The sequence below is a fragment of the Mirounga angustirostris genome, unplaced genomic scaffold (assembly GCF_029215605.1).
Source record: "Mirounga angustirostris isolate CCGP_5_RB_7025 unplaced genomic scaffold, mMirAng1.0.hap1 SCAF_2, whole genome shotgun sequence".
Classification (NCBI taxonomy): domain Eukaryota; kingdom Metazoa; phylum Chordata; class Mammalia; order Carnivora; family Phocidae; genus Mirounga; species Mirounga angustirostris.
Window position 1 is genome coordinate 92394411 of NW_026991710.1, and position 21651 is coordinate 92416061.

The following is a 21651-nucleotide window of genomic DNA, read 5'->3' on the forward strand; positions in this document are numbered from 1 at the left end:
TCTCAGGGTCCTGGGATTGAGCCCCACATCAGGCTCCCTGCTCGGCGGGAAGCCTGCTTCTCCCTCTCCCACTCCCCCTGCTTGTGTTCCCTCTCTAGCTGTCTCTCTCTCTGTCAAATAAATAAATAAAATCTTTAAAAAAAAAAACAAAAAAAAAAACCCCAAAAAACAATCTCCTAGAAAAAGAGATTGGACTTGTGATTACTAGAGGTGGAAGGTAAAGGGAGAAGGAATCAGAGGAAGGTGATCAAAAGGTACAGAGTTCCAGTGATACCATAAATAAGTACTAGGGATGTAATGTACAACAGGATGACTACAGCTAATACTGCTGTATGATATACAGGAAAGTTAAGATAATAAATCCCAAGAGTTCTCATCACAAGGAAAATGTTTTCCTTTTTTCCCTTTCCTTTTATTGTATCTATATAAGAAGATGGACATTAGCTTAACCTACTGTGGTAATTCATTTCACAATATATGTAAATCAAAGCAACATGCTGTTCCTTAAACTTATGCAGTGATGCATGTCAATTATTTCTCAGTAAAACTGGGGGGCAAAAGAGTAGTATAGATAAGTGAATTGTAGGGTACCTGGGTGCTCAGGCAGTTAAGCACTGCCTTCAGCTCAGGTCGTGATCCTGGGGTCCTGGGATCACGGCCCGCATTTGGCTTCCTGCTCAGTGGAGAGTCTGCTACTCCCTCTGCCCCTTCCCTGGCTGGTGCACTCTCTCCCCAGCCGCCCCCCCCTTGCAAAAACAAATAAAATCTTAAAAAAAAAAGTGAACTGTAGTTATTTTCAGAATGGAATATCAAATGGAAATGAGAATATTAAAAACTACCAATATTCAAGGGCGCCTGGGTGGCTCAGTTGGTTAAGCGACTGCCTTCGGCTCAGGTCATGATCCTGGAGTCCCGGGATCGAGTCCCGCATCGGGCTCCCTGCTCGGCGGGGAGTCTGCCTCACCCTCTGACCCTCCCCCCTCTCATGTGCTCTCTCTCTCTCAAATAAATGAATAAATAAAATCTTAAAAAAAAAAAAAAACTACCAATATTCAAAACATGTGAATGAATCTCACGAGAATATTTAATAAATCAGATGTAAAAGCATAATGTGATTCCATTTATATAAAGTTGAAAAGTCTGCACATGATAACACACATTACAATTTTCTGTTTTCACAAGTTAGGATATCCTGAGGATGACAGTGTAGTAGCAGTGAGGGAACACGAAGGGGCTTCCTCGATGTTGATTATGTTCTACGATCTGAGTGCTGGTTACAAAGATGTAATCACTTTGTAAAAATTCACTTAGCTGTATACTTGTAATTTATGCACTTTTCTATATGTGTGTATTAAAAAATACTTCAAAATTTAAAAATTTAAAATTTATTATATAGTCTATATGTCAATAGCTACCATGTGAATAAATGCACAGGATAAAGACTAGAAGGACATGAGCCAAAGGTAGTCTTTCACTTATTCATTTGTTCATTCATCCAACAGATACTTATTGAGCACCTGCTATACCAGGTACAGTGCTGGGTAGTGGCCATGGCCAGGTACTGGGCACTGCTATCTCCAGGAGTGAATTTCTAGTGTTTTTTTCTTCTTCTTTTTGTATTTCTAAAAAGTTTTATTGTGAATATGTATTTACTTATAAAATAACAGGACATTATATATATTCATTTTTAAAAGATTGATAGAAGGACAAGAACCACATGATCCTCTCAATAGATGCAGAAAAAGCATTTGACAAAGTACAGCATCCTTTCTTGATTACAACTCTTCACAGTGTAGGGATAGAGGGTACATACCTCAATATCATAAAAGCCATCTATGAAAAACCCACAGCGAATATCATTCTCAATAGGGAAACACTGAGAGCTTTTCCCCTAAAGTCAGGAACACGGCAGGGATGTCCACTCTCACCACTGTTGTACAACATAGTACTAGAAGTCCTAGCCTCAGCCATCAGACAACAAAAAGAAATCAAAGTCATCTGAATCGGCAAAGAAGAAGTCAAACTCACTTTTTGCAGATGACATGATATTCTATGTGGAAAACGCAAAAGACCTCACCCTAAAATTGCTAGAACTCATACAGGAATTCAGCAATGTGGCAGACTATAAAATCTATGCACAGAAATCAGTGGCATTTCTATACATCAATGAGACAGAAGAAAGAGAAATTAAGGAGTTGATCCCATTTAAAATTGCACCAAAAACCATAAGATACCTAGGAATAAATCTAAACAAAGAGGCAAAGAATCTATACTCAGAAAACTATAGAATACTCATGAAAGAAATTGAGGAAGATACAAAGAAATGGAAAAACATTCCATGCTCATGGATTGGAAGAACAAATATTGTTAAAATGTCAATGCTACCTAGAACAATCTACACATTCAATGCAATCCCTATCAAAATACCATCAACTTCTTTCCACAGAACTGGAACAAATAATCCTAAAATTTGTATGGAACCAGAAAAGACCCCGAATAGCCAAAGGAATGTTGAAAAAAAACCCAAAACTGGTGGCATCACAATCCCAGACTTCAAGCTCCATTACAAAGCTTTGATCATCAAGACAGTATGGTACTGGCACAAAAACAGACACATAGATCAATGGAACAGAATAGAAAATTCAGAAATGGGCCCTTAACTCTATGGTCAACTAATCTTCGACAAAGCAGGAAAGAATGTCCAATGGAAAAAATTCTCTTCAACAAATGGTGTTGGGAAAATTGGACAGCCACATGCAGAAGAATGAAACTAGACCATTTCCTTACACCATACACAAAAACAGACTCAAAATGGATGAAAGACCTAAATGTGAGACAGGAATCCATCAAAATCCTAGAGGAGAACACAGGCAGCAACCTCTTGCTAGAAACATCACCAAAGGCAAGGGAAGCAAGGGCAAAAATGAACTATTAGGACTTCATCAAGATAAAAAGCTTTTGCACAGCAAAGGAAACAGTCAACAAAACCAAAGGACAACCTACAGAATGGAAGAAGATATTTGCAAATAACATATCAGATAAAGGGCTAGTATCCAAAATCTATAAAGAACCCATCAAACTCAACACCCAAAGAACAAATAATCCAGTCAAGAAATGGGCAGAAGACATGAACAGACATTTCTCCAAAGAAGACATCCAAATGGCCAACAGACACATGAAAAAGTGCTCAACATTAATCGGCATCAGGGGAATACAAATCAAAACCACAGTGAGATACCACCTCACACTGGTCAGAATGGCTAAAATTAACAAGTCAGGAAACAACAGATGTTGGCAAGGATGCGGAGAAAGGGGAACCCTCCTACACTGTTGGTGGGAATGCAAACTGGTGCAGCCATTCTGGAAAACAATATGGAGGTTCCTCAAAAAGTTGAAAATAGAGCTACTCTATGACCCAGCAATTGCACTACTTGGTATTTATCCCAAAGATACAAATGTAGGGATCCAAAGGGGCACCTGCACCCCAATGTTTATAGCAGCGATGTCCACAATAGCCAAACTATGGAAAGAGCCCAGATGTCCATTGACAGGTGAATGGATAAAGAAGATATGGTATATATATATACAACGGAATATTATGCAGCCATCAAAAAAATAAAATCTTGCCATTTGCAGCAACATGGATGGAACTAGAGGGTATTATGCTAAGTGAAATAAGTCAGTCAGAGAAAGACAATTATCATGTGATCTCACTGATATGTAGAATTTAAGAAACAAGGCAGAAGATCATAGGGGAAGAGAGGAAAAATGAAACAAGATGAAACCAGAAAGGGACACAAACCATAAGAGGCTCTTAATCATAGGAAACAAACTGAGGGTTGCTGGACGGGAAGGATGGGGTAACTGGGTGAGGTGATGGACATTGGGGAGGGTGTGTTTTAATGAGCACTGGGTATTATAGAAGACTGATGAATCACAGACCTGTACCCCTGAAACAAAAAATACATTATATATTAAAAAAAATTAAGAAAAAATGAATTAAAAAAAAGATTCTGATAGATCTATGGTTCAGAAAGGAGTGTATTGATATAATTGTGTAGCCATGTTGTAATAGATGAGTTTTTGAGATACTTTTTTTTTTTATCACTTCTTGGCCTTTTGGCTAAGATCAAGTGTTGAGATACTTACTTATTTTTGAAGTAACACTGGTATTCCCCAGAAAGCCTTTTCCATGCCCTTTGTAAAATGTATCCCTTTAGCAAACAGTAGCCATAATTTTTAGAAAAAAATGTATTTTTATTAGTAAGATTTTATATTACCTTCAACATCTGCCTATCTAAATATAAGTATGTATATTTTTTTTGAAGAGCAAATTTTTTATATGTGGTTATTTAATGTTATTTAAATACTTTAAAGGTTTTTTCAATAATAAGGCTTTAGGGTAATTAAAAAATATAAAAAATGTATAGTGTAAAATGAATTTGAATTTATATAAATACAAATTATCTATACCACGTCTTTTTGTGAATGAGATTTATCTTTAGATTTATCCTTTTCATTCTTTTTCTTCTGTTTTTCCTCTGCTTGTTTTTCAAAATAATCTTTAAGAAGATGGTTCAGCTGTGGTTCATACTGGCTTGCATGTTGTAATCCATCTTCCCTTCCTTAAAAAGATACAAAACATGAGACAACAGTATTTCATAGTGATCCCCTACTATTTTAGTCATCTCCCACAGTGGCAAATCCAGAGCTGTTCCTACCTGAACCACTTCAAGCACTAACTCAAAAGTCAGTTTCAATTCAAAATGTTTGAATTAAACATATTTTTACCTTACCTTCACAGTGTTGGATCACACGTCCCCAGAGTCGATTTTTCCGCAAACAGGATAAATTTCCCACGATCAATAAATGCCTCCTTCCTCTGGTCAATGCAACATTCATTCTTTTTTCTGAATCAATAAATCCTACTTGTCTTGTTCTTACACAGGACAGAATAATGATCTCCTTTTCAGCTCCCTGAAAAGCATCTACTGTGGATACATGCACAGCTTTAATATCAGGATGGTCAAAGTCCACGGCACTGAGTAAATGACAAAGCTATGCAGGAAAGAGGAAAGAGATCATACAGGGTAGGGACTATGAAGAACTTAAGACCTGAACCAATTCACAGCAGCCATTTTTATTTAACTGGTAGTGGATAATTTTCATTTTCATTTTCTTTTTTATGACTCACAAAGATTTGGTAGATAGTTTCTAAAATGATACATAAATAACTAGAGGACAATATAAATTAGGAAACAAAATCAAAAGTGATGATTTATCTATTGCTGGAAAATTCATCTGGATATGCTAATTCAGAGTTGATAAATAATAAAACAGATGAAAAATATTTTTTAAAAAAAGCAAAAACTAGTTAGAAGTAATTGGCTTATGCGTACATTAATATCTGGTATCTATCTTTGATTAATAAAATGAAATGATAATGAAAGTACATTTTGGAAAACAAAGATTGAATCCCATCTGTCTCAAAACACAAAGCATACACTGTATTTTCTTCCCTCTAATTTGTTTATTTGCATTTTTGCCCTAACAGCTGTAAACTGAATTTAATTAAACCTTGTTAGGTTTACATTTAATTATACAGAAAAAAAGCCAGACCAGACAAAAATCAGAATTTTTTTAATGTTAACTATACTCCCAAAAGTTTTTTAAGCACCAAACCAAACCACTACAAATGTAATATCAAATATTACAACATAAAATTATAATATTTAAGTATCATAACATGTAATACAAACCTTGTACATCTGGGATTTGTATAATGTTATCACCCCAATCATAGAGCCCGCTATTCCACTTGCAATCAGTGATTGAATCAGCTTGAGTGTAAAAGCAGCTTCTGCCACATTATGAAAGCTGTTATCTCTTTCAATCTGGAATAAGAAACAGATCCTAAATTATATTTCCCAGAAAGGCTATGGAAAAACCAAGAAAACCATATAAACAACAACAATAAAATTAAACCCGGAAACTAAACCATGCTGAGTCTCATTAACATTAATGTCATTTACCTGTTCCAGTCCTTTAACGTTATAGAAACACAGGGTTGGGAGCCATTCCAATAAAGGGCTCCTCTCTGTTTCTGAAATGCCATTCATGAGGTTTCCTTCATAAAACAGATCATTAGAGATAGCACTGATTGCAGGGTGACAACGGTACTGGGTTCTCAACAGAACTGGCTTATGCCCCTAAGAAATTTAAATGCAGAAAAATAAAAAATTAAACCATTTTTTTTCTTAGGGAAAAAAATATTTTAAAATTTGAAAGTATCACCATATTGTGCTCTTAGTAAATGAATTACAACCATGAAATAGATTATAAATAGATTGTAAATGAATTACAAACATGAAATAGACTATAAATAAAATTTTTCTAATTACTAAAAATATTTTCATGGTAAACTATTATTATACCACAAAATTATAAAATATAAAACAGGTCAAATCTTCAAATTATTATCTAATAAGTTTGGCACCTAACATTATGCTTTCAGAATCTATGCAGAGTTGGCTTGACACTAAATTGAAAGGGAATCTTCAAAAAAAATTAGAAAGTGTTGTTGATAACTCATTTATTAATTTTCCCCCTTGGGCACAAGCCATCTTTCATTTTGAATCTTCAAAGAAGTTTCCAATTTTGTTAGTGCATCATAAAATCCACATTCCATCTACTTCAGGGCTTTTCTGGAACATGTTCTTTCTTTGCAAAATGTTCTATAGGACTGTCTGAACATTTTAAATAACTACAAGTTACTCTAATAATAAAAGCACATAGTAAAAGGCAGGATTAATGATCACATAGACAAGGTATTTTTTATGGGAGAAAAACAGTAAGTAAAAAACCAATCCTCAGTACTAATTAGGGCATAAGTTTGTGGATGAGTCTAAGTCAGTGGGCATGTGAAATCTCTGACAAAAATACACAATATGCTCAAAGGCTCTGGGGCACCATGCTGGCTCAGCAGATGGAGCATGTGACTCTTAATCTTGAGGTTGTGAGTTCAAGCCCCAGGTTGGTTGTGGAGCCTACTTTAAAAAAAAAAAAATGCTCAAAGGACCATGATTTAGTACTAGAAAAAATGTTAGAGAAATGACTAAATTATAGTATATCCACATTACGTATTTGGTGATAAAACATATTTATGACAACAGTGATGATTACAAAGCTAGTTAGTAACACAGGGAAATGATTTATTATAATGCAAAGTTTAAAAAAAAAGGCAGGATAGAAACTATATGGTATGATCTCAATTTTGTAAAAAATATATGTATTTTTTCCAGCTTTATTGTGATATTATTGACACATAACATTGTATAAGTTGAAGGTGTACCAGGAGTTGATTTGATACACTTATATATTACAAACTGATTATCACCACAGCATTAGCTAACAGATCTATCACATCACATAGTTACCACATCCTTTTTATAGTAAGAATATTTAACATATACTCTCCTGGCAATTTTCAAATATGTAATATAGTATTATTAACTATAATCACCATGCTGTTAATTAGATCCCCAGAACTTATTCATCCTATAACCAGAAATTTGTACCCTTTGACATCTCCCTTTTCCTACCTCTCTACCTCCCAGTTCCTGGTAACCACAATTCTACTCTTTGTATGAGGTCAGCTTTTTTAGATCCTATATACAAGCGATATATACTATTTGTCTCTCTCGGATTTATTTCACTTAGCGTAATGCTGTCAAGGTACATCCATGTTGTTGCAAATGGCAAGATTTCCCTCTTTTTTATGGCTGCATATTCCAATGTGTGTGTGAGCGCACATGCGTGTGTGCACATATCAAATATACGTATTTTTATAGTTTATATATATACATATATTTGATATAAGCATATACCCCAAAGATAAAAGCTGGAAGGAACAATACTAAAATATTACAAAGGATTTTCTCTTGGGGGCAGTGAAGTTATTATAGATTTTTTATTTTTTTTTTTTTACCTTTTAGTTTTATGTAGTTTCCACACTTTCTATCATGATTAGTAGATATTATTTTTATTTCTTTTAATTAATTCTGAACTAGTTCAAATATACAGAAAAGCAAAGAAAATATAATACTCATGTATGTACCACACAGATCTGACATTAGTATTTAGTCATTGTTGCTTCAGATCTCTCTTTTTTTTTTTTTTAAGATTTTATTTATTTGCGAGAGAGAGAATGAGAGACAGAGAGCATGAGAGGGAGGAGGGTTAGAGGGAGAAGCAGACTCCCTGCTGAGCAGGGAGCCCGATGTGGGACTCGATCCCGGGACTCCAGGATCATGACCTGAGTCGAAGGCAGTTGCTTAACCAACTGAGCCACCCAGGCGCCCCAGATCTCTCTTAAGACATAAAATGTGACATATCCAGATACAGCCCCCACCTCATCTATTTCCTCTGCCACCTTCTCCAGAAATAGCTCCAAACTAAATGTATCTTATGGCATTCCCATGCAAGTTCTATATGTTTACTACAGAGGCATGTATCTATGATTAATACATATTATTTGTTATGCTTTTGAAATTCACATAAATTGTATTTTACACTATGTAACCCTCTGCACCTTGCTTCTCTCAATATCCACTATGTTTATGAGAACTGTCTATATGGATCAAGTGAATTCACCTTAACTGTTTTATATATTCCATTTTGTAAATTCTATTCCATTTTATTCTGTGAATAAATCACTTTTAAGTCCTTTATTTGCCCTTTTAAAATTCCCTCTAAAAATCTACTCATATTTTAAAAGTCATCAACAACAAATAAGTGAAAGAGCAAAGAGCATAACAGCATGCATAGTATGCTAGCATTTGTTAAAAAGGGGGAAAATATTTTATGTATTTGCTTACACTGGCATAAATTATCACTAGAAGGATACAAGAAAAAGATGACAGTTGCTTTGAGGGAGAGAAACTGAGTGGTTGGGGGACAGGAGTGGAAGGTGTCACTCTACTTTTTCGTTCCTCTTAAATTCAAATTCTGAATCATGTGACTATGTTACCTATTGAAAAATGTTTTAAGAACCTAAAGAATTTTTTTAATTAAGATTTTTTAAAAGCCACTGGAAAGGTCTGATTCAAAAGAATCTGGACACTGACATTATGGAAGGGGTAGAAAGTTATGCAATTCAATTCAGTTACAATTAAAAGCTCAAGACAATGAAGCTTGAGTCCTCACAAAATTGAGTACAACTCAACTCAAAACTCAAATCAACTTGAAACTCAGTTTAAGGGGAAACTTCTGAAGAAAGTAGAATAAAACTGCCTTGGAGAATCCATTCTCTAATATCTAAAGGAACAACAAAATACTAAAATAACAAAATATTAAAAACAGCAAAGAAAAAATTCAGTAGCCATGCAACAAAGAAAGGTTTATAGCCAACCCAATGTCATAAACTTTAAAAAAGTACTTGTCACCAAGAAAGAAACAAAATTTTAAGTAGAAGGGAGAAATACAGTACAGATCTTCCTTGACTTATGATGGGGTAGCATCCTGATAAACCCATCATAAGTTGAAAATATCGTAAGTCAAAATGTATTTAATACAATCCTAAAGAAACAAACTAATTTTCTAAATAGTAACATTAAAGAATAAACTAAAAGCAGCAAAGAACAAATAGGATTTCTTCATAAAACTCACTGTAACCTAACTCAAAACTCTATGCAACTTCCAACTCAACGTAAGAGGAACAGACATAGTAGAAAAGGCTTCACAGGTAATGAGGATGAAATTAAAGTAACATAAATGGAAGACAGATGAAGATACCCAATATAAGAATAACTGGGGGACCTCTGTTTTAGACTGAATGTGTCCCCCACCCAATTCCTATGTTGCAGCCCTAAACCCCAAAGTGATGGTATTTGGAGGTGGGGCCTTTGGAAGGTAATTAGTTTTGGTGAGGTCATGAGGATGAGGTCCTCATGATAAGATTAGTCTCCTTATACGAAGAGGAAGAGGCCAGAGTTTTCTCTCCACCATGTGAGGATACAGCCAAGAAGAGAGTTCTTATCAGGAACCAAATCTGAAGGTACCTTGACCTTGGCCTTCCCAGCCTCCAGAACTGTGAGAAATAAATCTGTTGGTTAAGCCATCCAATATGTGGTATTTTGTTATAGCAGGCTGCACAGACAAGCTACTGATAGAGAATTCCACAGGTAGAAAAAAAGCTTTCCTGAAACAAAGAAAGAAAAGAATCTCCACTTTGAGAGAACTTATATTACAGAATAATTAGTTACAGAAAGCTCCACACTGAGATATACTGTAGTAAATTTATCAATTTTAAGGTTATAAAAAGAGTTCTTGCATCCAGGTAGAAAACATAAATCATTACAAGGGGAAAATAATCAGGCTGGCCCTAAAATTCATAGTAATAGCAACAATTCAATAAGCCAAGGGGCCATTTACATTTAAAGGCAATAGACATTTGAAACAAAAGAACTCAGGAAAGTAGGCATCTATGAGCCATTCTTGAAAAAAAATGATGATGAAGTCCAAGGTACCCAGATGAATGAAGTACTGAATCTTTTAAATATGGAACTGATTCTAAATAACTGTACAAATTATGATTGTAGAACAAAAAGAATAATGATGTATCTAACAACAATAGGAATATGGGAAGGGATAAGAAAAGGGGGGAAAGCATGAGAGCACTAATATCTCTACCTTTCAGAGCAAAGAAATCAATCCATCTGTCTAAAATCTGTTAGAGGATCTTTTAGGAAAAAACATTTCTTATGGGTAAAGAAATATTTATTTGAAATTTCATCATTTCTAGTTTCATTTCAGTTTTTCTCCTCTCTTAAGAAAGTACAGATTATTGAAAGTTCAAACAGCAAGATAACCCCTTAAATGCAATTTAAACTAGCAAGAATGGGGGTGCCTGGGAGGCTCAGTTGGTTAAGTGTTTGCCTTCAGCTCAAGTCCCAGGGTCCTGGATCATGTCCCACATCGGGCTCCTTGCTCAGCAAGGGGTCTGCTTTTCCCTCTCCCTCTGCCCCTCCCCCAGCTTGTGCATGTGCTCTTGCTCACTCTCACTCTAATAAATAAATAAAATCTTTAAAAGGAATAAACTAGCACCAATGAAAAAATAAATTAATAATAATAAATAAGCTAGCAACAATGATAAAATTTTTCTTTTGGCAACAGATTTTCTATAATTCTTTTGGCTATAATATTTTAATCTTCTGCTTATAAAAACAGCTTGATTTAGATTATTGCATCAAAACAATAGTAATAATAAAAAGGCAAGCAAATTGTGGTATATATATACAATGAAGTATTATTCAGCCATAAAAAAGTAATTAAATCATATAGACCAATGGAATAGAATGGAGGGCTCAGAAATAAACCTGCACATAGTCAACTGATTTTTGACAAGGGTGCCAAAACCATTCAAGGACAGTTTTTTCAACAAATGGTGCTGGGAAAACAGGGTATCTGCATGGAAAAGAAAAAAGTTGGTCTGTACATTATACCATATACAAAAATTAACTCAAAATGGATCAAGGAATTAAATGTAAGAGCCAAAACTATAAAACCCTTAGAAGAAAACATTGGGGGAAATCTGTATGATACTGGACTGGGCAACAATTTCATGGCTATGACACCAAAAGCAAAAGCAACATAAGAAAAAATAGATAAATTGGACTTCATCAAAATTACAAACTTTTGTGCATCTAAGGATACTGTCAAGGGGCACCTGGGTGGCTCAGTTGGTTAGGCATCCAACTCTTGATTTTGGCTCAGGTTATGATCTCAGGGTCGTGAGACTGTGCCCCATGTCAAGCTCTGCACTGGCCTGGAGCCTGCTTAAGATTCTTTCTCCCTCTGCCCAACCCACCACTTGCTCATGTGAGCACTTATCTCTCTCAAAAAAAGAAAAAAAAAAAAGATACTGTCAAGAAAACAAAAGACTACCTAAGAATGGAAGAAAGTATTTGTAAATGATGTATCTGATAAGGGTTTAATATCCAGAAAATATAAAGAACACATACAACTCAACATCAAAAAACCAAACATCCCAATTCAAAATTGGGCAAAACACTTGAATAAGCATTTTTCCAAAGTGCTTTAAGCACATGAAAAAATGCTCAATGTCATTAGTCATTAGGGAAACCATAATGAGATACCTAATTCACACTCACTAGGAGAGCTATTATTAAAAAAACTCAAAAAATATAAAAAAAAAACCAAATATTGGTGAAGATGTGGAGAAACTGGAATATTTTGTTGACAAATTGCTGTTGGGAATGTAAATGGTGCAGCTGATACGGACAACAGTTTGGTGGTTCCTCAAAAAGTTAAACATAAAATTATCAAGGATGTGGAGAAAAGAGAACCCTCTTGCACTCTTAGTGGGGATGCAAACTGGTGCAGCCACCCTGAAAACCATATGGAGGTTCCTCAGAAAGTTAAAAATAGAACTACCGTATGATGCAGGGTATTTGCACTTCTGAGTCTTTACCCCAAAAATACAAGAACACTAATTCAAAGGCATATATGCACCCCGATGTTTATAGCAGCACTATCTACAATAACCAAATTGTGAAAACGGCCCAAGTGTCCATCAACTGATGAATGGATGAAGAAAATGTGGTATATATACATATATACAATGCAGTATTATTACTCAGCCATAAAAAAAGAATGAAATGTTGCCATTTGCAATGACATGGATGGAGCTAGAGAGTATAGTGCTAAGCAAAATAAGTCAGTCAGAAAAAGATAAATACCATAGGATTTCACTCATATGTGGAATTTAAGAAACAAGACAAGCAAAGGGAAAAAAGAGCGGGGGAGGGAACCAAGAAACAGACTCTTAACTACTGATAACAAACTGATGGCTACTAGAGGGGAGGTTGGTAGGGGGATGAGTTAAATAGGTAATGGGGATTAAGGAGAGCACGTGTTGTGAGAAGCACCCAGTGTTGTATGGAAGTACTGAGTTATTATATTGTACACCTGAATTTTAACAAACTGGAATTTGAATAAAAACTTAAAAACAAAAAAGAGAATGGATTAAAAAAACCCATAAAAGCATTATATAACCCAGTAGTAGCACTTCTGGGTGTATAATCAAAAGAACTGAAAGCAAAGACGTGAACAGGTATTTGTATACCAATGTTCATAGCACCATTATTCACAATAGCTGAAAGATAGAAACAACCCAAATATCCATCCATAGATGAGTGGATAAATAAAATGGGGTATTACACACAATGGAATGTTATTTGGCTTTAACAAGGAATGAAATTCTGACACATACTACAACATGGATGAACCCTGAATGTATTATGCTAAGTAAATAAGCCAAACACAAAAGGACAAATACTGTAGGATTCTACTTATATAAAGCACTTAGAGTAGGCAAATTCATAGAGGAAGAAAGTAGAACAGAGGTTATCAGCTCAGGAAAACATATTAAACAATGGGTACAAAGTTTCTGTTGGGATAATGAAAAAGTTCTAGAAATGAGTAGGGTGATAGCTGCACTACATTGTGAATGTACTTTTAAAAAAACGTAATATAGCACTGACATATGCTACAGTGTGGATGAACCTCAAAAACACTGTGGTAAGTGACAGAAGCCAGGCACAAAAGGTCAATATTGTATAGATTCCAAGTTGTATGATATGAAAGTTGTAAACTGTATGATATAAAATCTCCTGAACAGATAAATCTATACAGACTGAAAACAAACTGGTGGCCAGGGCTGGAGGAAGGAGGGAATGGAGAATAACCGCTCAACAGGTATGGCGTTTTATTTTGGGATGATAAAAATGTTTTGAGGGGCGCCTGGGTGGCTCAGTCGGTTAAGCGACTGCCTTCAGCTCAGGTCATGATCCTGGAGTCCCGGGATCGAGTCCCGCATCGGGCTCCCTGCTCGGCGGAGAGTCTGTTTCTCCCTCTGACCCTCCACCCTCTCATGTGCTCTCTCTCATTCTCTCTCTCTCAAATAAATAAATAAAATCTAAGAGAAAAAAAAAAAATGTTTTGAAACTAGAGAGGGGTCGTTACACAGTACTGTGAATGTACTAAATGCCACTGACTTATTCACTTTAAAATGGTTAATTTTATGGTGAATTAGTTACCTCAACTTAAAAATATATTAATAATTAATTGAAAAAATTCTTTTAAATGTGAAGTAGTACTCTACAACAGCTCTACAATAGGGGACAGGGATAATAGAGACATTATAGAGTTTTTTAAACTTTGGAGCAAAAGCAATGTATTTACTACCCATTACTAAAGTACATGGGGGAAATATTCATTTTATAAAAAGGCATTTAAATTAAATTAATTTAAATTATCTTTAAGAGGGGTACTTTCTAAACAATTCCAGTTAAAATTATTTTAGGGCATAGAGTAGTTCTAATATTTTCATTTTCTATCAATCTACATAGTGTATAATCAATAAATGATAATTCTGTATGAATTTAGCAGTAGTACCATTAAGCAAAGCCGATCAAAAAGAGTTTGTTCCAATCCATTTTCATGAGCTGCATCAGAACCCTGAATAGTAGGAGGAAGCTGTTTGGGATCTCCAACAAGAATCAGCTTTTCACACTCAAACCTAAAAACAGAATTCCAAAAGTTAATCTAAGCAACAACAACAACAAAAAGCATGCATTCACATCACTTGTTGCACTGTTTTGTTTTTTAAAATTTATTTATTTGATAGAGAAAGAGAGAAAAAGCAGGGGTAGGGGAGCAGAGGGAGAGAGTGAGAGAAACTTAAGCAGACTCCTGAGCCCGGAGCCCAATGGGGCTCAAGGGGCTCGACGGGGCTTGATCTCATGACCCTGAAATCATGACCCTGAGCCTAAACCAAGAGTCAGAGGATTAACAAACTGTGCCACCCAGGCACCCCTTAATGCACTATTTTCTAGCATGTATTTCAAAGAACTGGAATACCACAGAGTTCTGGGAACTAGGGCACCTAGCTGGCTCAGTCAGTAGAGCATGCGATTCTTGATCTCTGGGCTGTGAGTTCAAGTCCCACACTGGGTACAGAGATTACTTGAAAATAAAAAATCTTAAAAAAAAAGTTCTGGTAACTAACAAGGCTTAATAATGTTAATAAATGTATTAAAGGGATTTGAAGTTATTCAGTAAAAAATCCTTTACAACTTTTTTCCACATAAAATTTGCTAAATGTCTACCTGCCTCTGCATGGAACTAGCATTTTGCAGAACACATTTTGAGAAACAATGACTTTTAAATTTTGTAAACTCAGAGGCTTTCTTAGAAGTCATTTGGCTTAGGGCGCCTGGGTGGCTCAGTTGGTTAAGCGACTGCCTTCGACTCAGGTCATGATCCCGGAGTCCCGGGATCGAGTCCCACATCGGGCTCCCTGCTCAGCGGGGAGTCTGCTTCTCCCTCTAACCCTTCCCCCTCTTGTGCTCTCTCTCTCACTCTCTCTCTCTAATAAATAAATTAAAAAAAAAAAAAAAAAAGAAGTCATTTGGCTTAAACTCTTATTTTAGAGGTGGAGTAAATTAGGCTCCTGGGGGCTATATGTCTTTCTAAATAGAGGTAGGATATCATGGGAAAATGTCCAGTTTTTGTAGAAAAATCTATAGTGGAACCTTTAATCTAGTTGAGAAATCTGCAAGGTCCTAGGAGAATCCTAGCACTAGAGTTATCAAGGCTTTAAAAATTATGTAATCTGGGGTGCCTGGGTGGCTCAGTCAGAAAAGTGTCTGACTCTTGATTTCGGCTCAGGTCCTCATCTCGGGGTCCCGGGATCAAGCCCTGTGTGGGTCTCCGTGCTCAACAGGGAGTCTGCTCTCTTCCTCTTCTTCCCCTACCCCCACTTGTGTTCTCTCTCTCTCAAATAATCTTTAAAAAAAATTATGTGATCTACCACCAGGGAAATACAAATCAAAACTATAATGAGATACCACCTCATACTCGTTAGAATGGCTAAAATCAACACAAAAAACAACTGGATTGGTGAGGATGTGGAGAAAGAAGAACCCTCATGCACTGTTTGTGGGAATGCAAACTAGTACAGCCACTGTGGAAAACAGTATGGAGGCTCCTCAAAAAATCAAAAATAGAACTACCCTACGATCTAGCAATTGCACTACTGGTTATTCACCCAAAGAATGCAAAAACACTAATTCAAAAGGTGGGGAAATCGGAGGGGGAGATGAACCATGAGAGACTATGGACTCTGAGAAACAAACTGAGGGTTCCGGATGGGAGGGGGGTGGGGGGATGGGTTAGCCTGGTGATGGGTATTAAAGAGGGCACGTTCTGCATGGAGCACTGCGTATTATATGCAAACAATGAATCGTGGAACACTACATCAAAAACTAATGATGTAATGTAGGGTGATTAACATAACATAATAAAAAAAAAAGAAATACTCTTCCAAAAAAAAAACCAAACACTAATTCAAAGGGGTAATGCACCCTTATGTTTGTAGCAGCATTATTTATAATAGCCAAGATATGGAAGCTGCCCAAGTGTCCATTGACTGATGAATGAATAAAGAAGAAGTGGTATATATATACAATGGAATATTATTCAGCCATAAAAAAGAATGAAATCTTGCCATTTGCAATGATATAGATGGAGCTAGAGAGTACAATCCTAAGAAAAGTAAATCAGTCAGAGAAAGACAAATACCATATGATTTCACTCATATGTGGAATTTAAGAAATAAAATACACAAAGGAAAAAATAAGAGACAAATCAAGAAACAGACTTTCAATTAGAGAAAACAAACTAATGGTTACCAGAGGGAGGCTGGGGGGGTGTTAAATAGGTGATGGGGATTAAGGAGGACACTTGTGATGAGCACAGGGTGAAGTATAGAAGCGCTGAATCACTATAATGTACACCTAAAACTAATGTAACACTATGTTAACTAACTGGAATTAAAATTAAAAGTTAAAAAAAAAAATTATGTGATCCAAATATCTCAACTGTGATCTAACAAAATTTTGACACATTAACCAACCCCCCTAAATTTTCCTCTGCATTCTCTTATTTATTTATTTTTTAATTATTATGTTGTTAATCACCATACATTACATCATTAGTTTTTGATGTAGTGCTCCATGATTCATTGTTGGCGTATAACACCCAGTGCTCCATGCAGAACATGCCCTCTTTAATACCCATCACCAGGCTAACCCATCCCCCCCACCCCCTCCCCTCTAGAACCCTTAGTTTGTTTCTCAGAGTCCATAGTCTCTCATGGTTCGTCTCCCCCTCCAATTTTCCCCCCTTCATTTTTCCCCTCCTGCTATCTTCTTCTTCTTTTTCTTCTTTTTTTTTTTTAACATATAATGTATTATTTGTTTCAGAGGTACAGGTCTCTGCATTCTTTTAAATAATCAGTTTAGTATCTAAATTGCTAAGAATACTCACAAAAGTTTGGTAAGAGTTTGAAGTGCGAAATTATTTGAAATAATCGTGATATCTGAGTGCTTTTCAGAAAAGAAATTTTTAGGTTACCTTGCAATAGGAAGGAGAGAGGCCGGTTCAGTTATTTGACTACACTCATCCAGCACTACTACAGGAAATTTAAGATCATTCATGCATGGGAATGGGCAGGCTGCACAGGTAACTCCAACTACTCGCACCTTTAGTACAACAAGAATGTTATTAATTAACAACCTTTTGAGAAAATAAGATAATGTATTTACCAAAGAACTTGTAAATCTAAAATCAGAAATGAGCTGTCCTAATTACTGGCAATCAGGAATAACAGGTCACTTTATCTCCACATTTTTATTATTTCCACGTAGGAAATGGAAATCACAGAACATAGGCTACTTAAGCCACAAGTCCCTTAATAAGAACAAATAAAAGGCACAGTTTGATATTCACAAGGAAGGTATTATATTATCAGGGATTTAAAAAATATTAATGATGACATCAATATTTTATCCTTCTAAACAAAGCTGGATAAACGCAACATGCATTATTATCAACACAGGCCACAATTCTCCACAAAGAACAGTGAATATGCTATAAACTGTATTTTGCTTAACCTTCAATCACACTAGGATTTTGACTTATTTAAGAAAGTAAAGAATACTATTTCTAAACAACAGTAAATTAAAGTGTACTTGTGGCCTGTAAGCCTGTAAGAATCTTATAATTCTCAAATTATTATAGCAGAATACCATTATTCTCAAGGCAAAAAGCCTGATAAAAAAGCTAATATTTAATCTCTGGAACTAAACATAAACAAGAGGAAAATCACTGAATTTTCTAATTAGATGTGTTCAATTGCCCTAGTAGTCTAATAGCTACAGACATACACACACACTCACATATATATACACACATACGCATACACGATTTTTTTTCTCTCCTAACAATCTGAAGTATAATTCCACTTTTTGGTAGCAAGGGCAGTCCACACAAACAGACCATATCTTTTGTCAACAAATGTGACTGACAAAAATATGCTTTACAAATTAAATACTGCCTCCATAGAGCCTGTGAAACAAGAAATATATACATTAATAATAACATTCATCACGTGTAACAGCCCTCTGTCAGTTAGTTTCCTTTTGTTAAAAACAAAAATCACAAAGCCACATTTATATTAGAAACTCCACACTTTTTGAATATTCAGCTCTTTTAAAATGATCCAGCAGAAGACACCACTGTAGTAAAATACACTGCTCATGGTACCACTCTCAAATATCATTCATTATTTAATTTCTGGAATTCTGGAAATTCAGCCATAAAAAAGAATGAAATCTTGCCATTTGCAATGATATAGATGGAGCTAGAGAGTACAATCCTAAGAAAAGTAAATCAGTCAGAGAAAGACAACCTTAGAATGAGAACCCGAAAGTTATGAACCAGGAAGAAGTTTTTTTAAAAGAAATAGCTAGGGGCGGGAGCCTGTGTAGCTCAGTTGGTTAAGCAACTGCCTTCGGCTCAGGTCATGATCCTGGGGTCCTGGGACTGAGCCCCACATCGGGCTCCCTGCTCGGTGGGAAGCCTGCTTCTCCCTCTCCCACTCCCCCTGCTTGTGTTCCCTCTCTCACTCTCTCTCTCTGTCCATTAAAAAAGAAATAGCTAGGAGTGCCTGGGTGGCTCAGTCGTTCAGCGTCTGCCTTTGGCTCGGGTCATGATCCTAGGATGGAGCCCCGCATCGGGCTCCCTGCTCCGCAGGAAGCCAGCTTCTCCCTCTCCCACTCCCCCTGCTTGTGTTCCTGCTCTCACTATCTCTCTCTGTCAAATAAATAAATCTTAAAAAAAAAAAAATATAATAGCTAATACAAAAACATAAAGAACTAAGCTTTCTTTAAAATATTATATGAGTATCTACTAATTTGTCATCATATTGCTAAGATTCTAACCCCAGAAGATATTTTATTATTGATCTAGGAAATAGCAATTAACTATGAAGCATTTTTAAAATTTAATTCTATTGTAAAGACATGTCACTTTAGAAATGTGTTAGCTCTGAATGCCTAATTGGACCTTGGAAATTTGTTAGACAAAACTTTTTAAAAAATGTTCCCTTTAAAAGAGTTTTCATTTGGGGCGCCTGGGCGACTCAGTCAGTTGAGCATCTGACTCTTGGTTTCAGCTCAGGTCATGATCAAGCCCTGATCCAGCTCCAAGCTCTGTGGGGAGGCTGCCTGAAGATTCTCTCCCTCTACCCCTCCCCTCACATGCATGTGCATGCACACACACATTCACTCACTCTCTCTCTTTAAAATAAATAAGTAATTTAAAAAAATAAATAAAAGAGTTTTCATTTGTGAACAGATAATACCAATGAACAATAGATTATGCTATCTGGGCTTTCACTTGGAAAATAATAATAATAAAAAAAGAAAATTATCAAAGAAATCATTAACAATTATTCTTACATATCAATATTATGTTGGATAAGTGAGTAAAATGATAAGTAATTTACATAAATGACTAATTTGCATTAATTGAACACAGTCAAACTAAGCCCTTCTGGATTTAGTTGGGGAGAAGAAAGTAGAGTTAACTCTATAACTCAAAATAATAGAAAGCTAGTCTGAAACCTGAGGACTTCTGTAATCAAAACTTGTAGATTGGTTATTATTTCCAATTTCTCTCTCCCTCCCTGTAAGAGTATTACACATCCACATTCTTTGCCATGTGACTTTGCAGTACTTCTCACCAGAGAAGTAGGGGGAGTGTATTTCCCTCTCCCACTAAATATTAGGCATGGCCATATGACTTTTTGCAGCAAATGGAATATTAGCAGACATGACATGAACAAAAGCTTTAAATGTATTTGTGTGATCTAGGCTTCCTTCTTGCACTTCTGCCATCTGTCAGGAGAAGACCATCATGCCATAAGCAAATGTTCTCAGAGTGAGAGATCTGAACCATAGCCTCAAGCTGGGCCGTGCCAAATGATCTTTAGAGTCATAAGTTTGTTGTCTTAAAGTATTGAGATGTTTGTTAAGCAGCAATATTTCTGAAAATAGCTACATAATATGGGGATCCAAGTATGTTGATTTTTCCAAATCTCTTGCAGAAAGTAACCAATGTCCACATAGTCCAAGAAGTCAAGAACCCTCTTTTCTTCCCTTCCTCTTTCTTTTCCTCAAGCTCTCCTTTCACTGGAGGAAGCTACTGATTGACTTCTTTCTCATCAGCTACCAGCTAAAGGAAGCCGCCCCGGATCAGAAGCTGATAAAGGGGATACTGCTACTTGTTACAGCTTGGGATCCTGTGTGTCCAGTCTTGGCTTCCAATACTTAGAAGCAAGTGTCTGAGCATCCTAGATTCTCAGATATAGACAGACCCTGAAAGGCTTGGCTTTCTAGGGAGGCATTAAAGACAAATTTCACTTGGGTATTTTGTCCAGGGTCAGACCTTCTTTTCCTTCCCCATTGCACCTAAAAAAAAACCAAGTTTCATTTTAACTTTCCAGGAAGTCTATTCCCACCTCTTCTCTTTCCTCTTTAAGCTTATAAAAAGATCTACAAATACGGAAAAGGAGAGAGGATAACTCAGTCATGGTAAGTTGGATCTGTTCACAAATTTGAAGAATGTTTTATAAGATAAAAATATGCACTGGATAGACATACACACACTTTATTTGAATCTAAGCTATCACAGTCATTTGTTTTATTTAAAGGAAATATTCTCCATCAACAGGAATAAAAGAATTTTGAGTAGTATATATAAATTAAGAAACAAACTTACCTGCTTCAGCAGGGTTTTATTGGTCCCCAGTTTATGCTGTTCAATACTTTTTCTGACATAGACCCTTTCCAGAGGAGTCAAGTCTTCTTTCATTAGTGCATGTAGTTCTTTCAGTTGTTCATTTTCATTTTCTGAGGCATGTAAACTAAAAAAGAATTACTTAAAAGAATATCCCTTTTTATCCCATTTTCACATTATAAAAAAGTAAAATACAGATTTTCTAAGTTAACCCAAAAAAATAAAGCTTTTCCACTCTTCTTCAAAAACCAAATTTAAAATTATATAAAATTATTATACTTTTTTTTTTAAAAGATTTTATTTATTTATTTGACAGAGAGACAGCAAGAGAAGGAACAAAAGCAGTGGGAGTGGGAGAGGGAGAAGCAGGCCTCCCGCTGAGCAGGGAGCCCAACAGGGGGCTCGATCCCAGGACCCTGGGATCATGAC

The 21651-nt window shown here is 35.9% G+C and overlaps 1 protein-coding gene across 9 annotated transcripts in view; it reads right to left on the reverse strand.

Annotated features, from left to right (window-relative positions):
* Positions 1-1055: 1055 nt before the first annotated feature.
* ZGRF1 (zinc finger GRF-type containing 1) overlaps positions 1056-21651 on the reverse strand; it is a 104597-nt gene continuing 84001 nt past the window's right edge. For 6 of the 9 annotated variants that reach the window (XM_064584971.1, XM_064584976.1, XM_064584972.1 and 3 more), the window contains 7 exons: positions 21205-21349; positions 17497-17624; positions 14476-14599; positions 6033-6209; positions 5760-5894; positions 4797-5058; positions 1056-4625 (listed from right to left, as the gene is read on the reverse strand). In XM_064584971.1, the coding sequence (XP_064441041.1) occupies positions 4468-4625; positions 4797-5058; positions 5760-5894; positions 6033-6209; positions 14476-14599; positions 17497-17624; positions 21205-21349 (1129 nt within the window). In that variant the 3' untranslated portion in view covers positions 1056-4467. Of the gene's footprint in view, positions 4626-4796; positions 5059-5759; positions 5895-6032; positions 6210-14475; positions 14600-17496; positions 17625-21204; positions 21350-21651 lie in introns of those variants that run through there. The other 3 variants (XM_064584975.1, XM_064584974.1, XR_010409497.1) reach the window with 3 other exon arrangements.